The sequence below is a fragment of the Trifolium pratense genome, linkage group LG1 (genome assembly GCF_020283565.1).
Source record: "Trifolium pratense cultivar HEN17-A07 linkage group LG1, ARS_RC_1.1, whole genome shotgun sequence".
NCBI classification, from domain to species: Eukaryota; Viridiplantae; Streptophyta; class Magnoliopsida; order Fabales; family Fabaceae; genus Trifolium; species Trifolium pratense.
In genome coordinates this window covers 35,752-41,983 of record NC_060059.1, presented here as the reverse complement: position 1 = coordinate 41,983, position 6,232 = coordinate 35,752, and the positions used below count along the sequence as shown (strand labels likewise).

General features: G+C 31.9%; 1 protein-coding gene across 1 annotated transcript; it reads left to right on the top strand.

The window, feature by feature from the left end:
- Nucleotides 1-3,049: 3,049 nt before the first annotated feature.
- On the top strand, nucleotides 3,050-4,050 carry LOC123902688 (G-type lectin S-receptor-like serine/threonine-protein kinase RKS1). Its single transcript, XM_045952472.1, has 3 exons — nucleotides 3,050-3,277; nucleotides 3,379-3,529; nucleotides 3,620-4,050. The coding sequence occupies exons 2-3, from the start codon at nucleotides 3,386-3,388 to the stop codon at nucleotides 3,923-3,925; spliced, it is 450 nt and encodes a 149-aa protein (XP_045808428.1). The 5' UTR covers nucleotides 3,050-3,277; nucleotides 3,379-3,385; the 3' UTR covers nucleotides 3,926-4,050.
- The last annotated feature ends 2,182 nt before the right edge of the window (nucleotides 4,051-6,232 follow it).

Here is a 6,232-nt window from a genome sequence, read left to right as displayed (position 1 = left end):
ATCCAATCCAATCCGAAAAAAACCGATTTATTAGGTTCGGATCAAAAACCGAACCGAACCAATTGAAAATCGATGTGGTTTGGTTCGGTTCTCGGTTCCGTTTTCAGATCCATTGGATCGAATCGAACCAAACCGATATATATCATAGATGTTAATTTGTTTTTTTAGGCAGCTCAACCCAACTACATTTGACCCAACTACCTTTAAAAAAAAAAACTCACCTCACAACTATATCTGCCTTCACTAAAACCTTAAATTAGAAACACACATACTCACATCACAGTCGCGTACGAGAGAAACGAACAAACTGTTCTCATCTATGATCTATCTCACCTCACCACTTAGTGCTTTGTATTGTTTTTCCTTAGTTTGCTTTTGCTTCTCTTGTACTTGTTTGGAGATAGCTTGAATACATTTTGTCATTAAAAAAAAAATAGCATGGAATACATCGGAAAAAAATACGATGTAAAACCGATCAAAGTATCCGAACCAAACCGAACCAAACCGACGAGTTTGGTTCAGATTCATTTTTGAAAAACAGTGAAAACCGAACCAAACCGAACCAATCGATGGTTCATTGGTTCGGACATCAGATTCACTCAAAACCGAACCAAACCGGTCCAATTACACCCCTACCAATAGTGTTACAAATATCAGAGCGACTCTTATTCTAACCAAAACACTAAAGGGATAAAAGGAGTAGCATAGTGCTAAGCTCCTCACCACTACTCCAAAGCTATCCAACTCCAAGCACTAGTCCTGAGAAGCTAATCCTCAACCTGAGGGTCTGAACACCCATAGTTCGCAAACACACAAAACGGAGAGTTGGATATACATAATCCAAAATAAAACAATAAAGAGTAAAAGGTACTCAAGCATTATACATATCTATAGTCGACAATATATTTCATACACAAATATATTCACAATCATGCTATCGCAATTCATAAATTAAATAAGTATCTCATACTTCCAAATAAAAACACATATATGAACTATTCAACAATAATCACATCGTACATATTAATTCATCGAATCAATTATTAGGGATTAACACATAAATGCCACTTATCAAACATCACAAATAGTTCACATATCCTAATGCAACTAATGTCATCTTGTCATGTCGCCTAGACACAACTAATGCATGTGGTACCAATTCCATTCATTCATTCATTCCCATTATAGTTCAGTTTTTTGTCGTGAAAGGACCAATTCATTCCCAATATAGTTCATTTTATAGTCATGACGAACTCCTCATCTCAATTTCATGATGCATGAATGTTCAAGTAACACATAACTCGATCACTTAACATTCTTACTCTTCTTTATTAAGATAAATCACACACATTCATCTTAATACATTCATTCATTCTTCACAACATTCATTCATCACATTCATTCATCAACATTCATTCATTCCATATACAATGATACAATCATTCAATCCTATCACATATATTCATAACATCAATATTAAATCATGTTATAACCCTCCAAACCAATTAAACAACAAGAAAAATAAAATTATGTATTGTCATGGTCGCTGCAGCGACCACCAGCGACCATTGGCAGAAATAAATCTGCCAGCCAGTGACCATCACCGACCATCAGCGACCAGCTCGCTGCAGCGAACATCTGTTCGCGCAGCGAAGCCTGCAGGCGTCGCTCCAACGACCGACGCAGTTCCTGCAAACTCAGCTCGCGGGTTTTACATCAAAACCACTCAAAAATCATGTTTCAACATATATAAATCCATAAAGATGCAAACTTCAAGCATGTACAAGTATATTACACATAGAAACACTATTATTAACATCATCAAACACCAATTCATACTCAATTCATAGATTCAAACCCTATTTCACAAAAATTCGGATTTTCATACAAACTACACAAACATCTACAAATTCCCATTTCTTTTCCTAAAGATTCATAATTTCATGCTTAATCAAGTTTAATAAACATCAAAGCATATCAAGATTCAATTATTATTCATAAAAATTCCCACCCAAAGAAAAAAAGTGTAAAGAGTTTGTATTTGGAGAAGATAAGACTTCTCCCCTCTTTAGAATCACTCCTAGATTATGTAATCTAACTCTCTTACCTCTAATTCTTGAAATCTCTAGCCTTCATCTCCTCTTGTTCTAGCAATCTCTAGCTCTTCCTTCTCTTGTTCTTCCTTTTCTCTACTTTCTCCACTCTTTCTCTTTCCATCTCTTTCTAATTTTCTTAAAAATGAATTCTCTCTCCCTATTCTATCCTTTTATACCAACCCTCATTCTCTAACCCTAGGCCCATTTAACAAAAGCACAACTCTCAACTTACTAACTTATCCTATTTTATTACTATCTTACTAACTTATTCCAATAAACCACATAAACCACATACACTTGTCACACACACACACTACTCTAAACCCTAAACCCTAAACCCTAAACCTTAAACCCTAAACTCCAAACCCTAAACCCTAAATCCTCAACCCTAAACCCTAAACCCTAAACCCTCAACCCTCAACCCTCAACCCTAAACCCTCAACCCTAAACCCTCAACCCTCAACCCTAAACCCTAAACCCTAAACCCCAAACCCCAAACCCCAAACCCTAAACCCTAAACCTAAACCCTAAACCTAAACCCTAAACCCTAAACCCTAAAACCCTAAACCCTAAACCCTAAACCCTAAACACTAACCCTAACCCCTAACCCTAAACCCTAAATGATACATGTGCTACTCCAAACCCTAAACCCAAACCCTAAACCCCAAACCCTAAACCCTAAAACCCTAAACCATAAACCCTAAACTCCAACCTTAAAAATGAGGTCGTTTTGATTTCAAAACTCCAACACAAAAATCTTATTAGGATCTTAGGTTGTTGCGTTCAAGGAGACGAGAAGATGTTAATCTATGAGTATTTGCCTAACAAAAGCTTAAACTTTTCATTTTTGGTATGTCTTGTTTTCTTCGCCTTTGCTGTATTTGTTATATCATATTGTCATAAAGTACTTAATTCACTCATTATACTGAATTTTTGGTTAGATAAATCTAAAAATTCTGAACTAGACTGGAGAAAGCGGTTTGATATTATCTGTGGCGTTGCTAGAGGGATCTTATATCTTCACCATGACTCACGATTAAGAATTATTCATAGAGACCTAAAGGCTAGCAATGTCTTGTTGGACATGGAATTGAACCCAAAAATTGCAGATTTTGGTATGGCTAGAATGTTTGGTGGAGATCAAATTGTAGCAACTACAAAACGTGTCGTTGGAACCTCTAGTATGTATTCAGTGTAAAAACCTATTCCTTTCCTTGCATTATTTTTCTCGGATCTCTATCATAATTTTAGTAATCTCATTACATATATTTTTGTTTTACAGCGGTTATATGTCTCTAGAGTATGCGATGGAAGGACAACTTTCAGTGAAGTCTGATGTATACAGCTTTGGAGTTTTGCTGCTAGAGATTATTACAGGCAAAAAGAACAGCGTTCAATATGAAGACTATGAATCCACAACTTTAGTTGGACAGGTTAGTATTTGCTACAAACTATACTCCAATTAATTCAAATTCACATTATAATATGTAGTCTAAATAATGTAGTAAGTTCAATTTATGTAGATATGGAATCTATGGAGAGAAGGCAAAGCCATGGAGATTATTGATGAATCATTAGGAGAGTCATTCTCTGAGCATGAAGTTGAAAGATGCATCCAAATAGGACTTTTATGTGTACAAGATTTTGCTATTGACAGACCATCTATGTCAGCTGTTGTTTCTATGTTGGGAAATGACTCAACTCTTCCTACTCCAAAACAACCAGCATTTATTTTCAAGAAAGGTAATTATGACGGTTCAAATCCATCAACCAGTGAAGGAATTCACTCACTAAATGATGCAAGTATGACTATGATTGAAGCTCGCTAAAGGCCATGCTTATCGTATGACACTAATGTGTTGTATATGGATTAACGACGCTAAGGTTTGGTATGTTATTATCAATTATATTTCCAAAGATTATCCAATTTAAAATGATAATGTAATTTTTTCAAGGAGTCCTATGACATCATTTCCAAAGATTTTCTTGCACACACAACAATCCTATGACATCAGATTTTCTTATTCCTATGACATCAATATCTTGTCATCATGATCATTGCATTCTATTCCCAAATCATCAATATCAATAATAATAAATATCAACAAATACCATATATTTTGCTAATATATTTTATTTCATTTTTTATTACTAATTACTGTATTTTTTCATATACTTGATTAAAGTACAATTTAATTTTATTATAATTAAGCCATTAGGTGTGGTCTAGTGATGAGAAATTTTGATAGTATGCTAGAGGTCATAAGTTCAATCTTCAGTTTTATCGTAAACCAAAAAAATTATTATAATTTTTTTTGATTAATTAATTTTTTATATAAAAAATAATTACACGGGAACAAAAAGTAGACGATCAACAAACTACGCCGCTAATCCTTTTTGAATAGCAAAACTCAATATTTGAAAAACTACATCTCTAGACATATGTGTCACGACATTACAATGCATGACCTTTTGAACTATTTTCAAAAGGTTTATAGCCACTGGTTCTAGAAACCCAAAAGTGTCGAAAGCAAACGGTATAAAAACGTGTTTATCGTCAAAACATGCTTTCTCATGTTGGCCATTTTGCTTGGTTAATTTGCTAACACAGTTTGTTACTTAACTAGCGAGCATCTCATGTATATAAAAATTTAGGATTTTACATTGTTCGCTACTTAAGTAGAGAACAACATTCGCTACTTACTTAACAAACATTCTGATTTTACACGATTGCTTACTTGAGAAGCGAATTGTGTTCGGTTCTTTACATTTCATGCAAACACCCTCTTTACATTTTGCTTGAAACATCCGTCCCACGGTAAAATCACCAACCCCTAATCTTACAAGTGGAGAAACTCCAGTCAGTGGCGGAGCCAGAAATTTTATGGAGCCTGGGCAAAATTTAAGTCTAACAAGTTTTGTCCTAAATTAACCCCTAAAATTTTCAATTTATCTTAATTTTAAATAAAAAATCTCAATTTTACCCTAAACTAACTCCTAAAATCTTAATTTTACCCTAAACTAACTGTTAAAAATACCACAATTTTTTGTGAGATCCTGGGCACTTGCATAGGCTTGCCCTAATGTGGCTCCGCCCATGACTCCAGTCAAATCTACACAAGCATGTTTCCAAAAAAAAAATTATTTAAAAAAAGAAATTTTCATTTTCTATTATAAAAAAATCATTTTTTAAAATATCAATATTTGTGTCGCTTTCACATTTATTCTTAATATTTTTTATTTTCTATTTTTTAAAAATATTTGTTTTACAAAAAAATTGAAAAATAAAAAATATTAAGACTAAAGGTGAAACCAAATTATTTTAATTTATCATAAATATACCAACATCCATTTTATTTTTGTTTTTTTAATATTTTTTAATTAAATCTTATCATAATTTATTTCAATAAATTTATTATTTTCTAATATTTTTTAAATGTTTGATATATTTTATTCATTACTTTTTAGGTAACATAAATATAATTAACTTCAATAAATATATTATATCTTTTTATTTTTTTTTATATCTTATCTTAAAATCAAATGTTTAAAATTGTTTAAATTATTTGTTAATTCTTTATATTTTGGCGTTATATTCAAACAAAACAAAAAAAATTCAATTATTACTTAAGTTAGTGATCAAACTTGAATACTTTTTATTGATAATTTAATTTGAACTTAATCTAAAATTGAGAATCTTACTTTAATTTACAAATTTAATTGTTGAAAACTTTAATTAAAGAAATTATGAAAATCACAAATTTCAATATTATAAATAATTCACATTTTTTTAAGTAAATAATACACATTTTATTTTCCCTCGTTTTCATGTGTTACATATGACTCTAGAAATCATATATATCAATCACACCACCGGCCAATTACATTTAGCTCACCGCCAACGAATTATGAAGTTTAAATTAAAAAATTAAAATTTTAATATTAATAAAGCATACACAATTTTCTTGTTCCCGTGTATTTAATATGACTTTTTGAGTCATGCCATATAAATCACCAAAAACACCTACGACCAATTATTAAATGCATAAAACTATCAATATTATAATTCATTCTCCTTATTTTTATTTTTCCTGTACTACCACTTGTATAATTATTTTTCTGATTTTTTATTTCTT

Coding starts and splice junctions, on each gene's coding strand:
- LOC123902688 (XM_045952472.1), top strand. CDS start 3,386: ATGTCTCTAGAGTATGCGATGGAAGGACAACTTTCAGTGAAGTCTGAT. Junction 3,530..3,619: donor CCACAACTTTAGTTGGACAG/GTTAGTATTTGC, acceptor CAATTTATGTAG/ATATGGAATCTATGGAGAGA.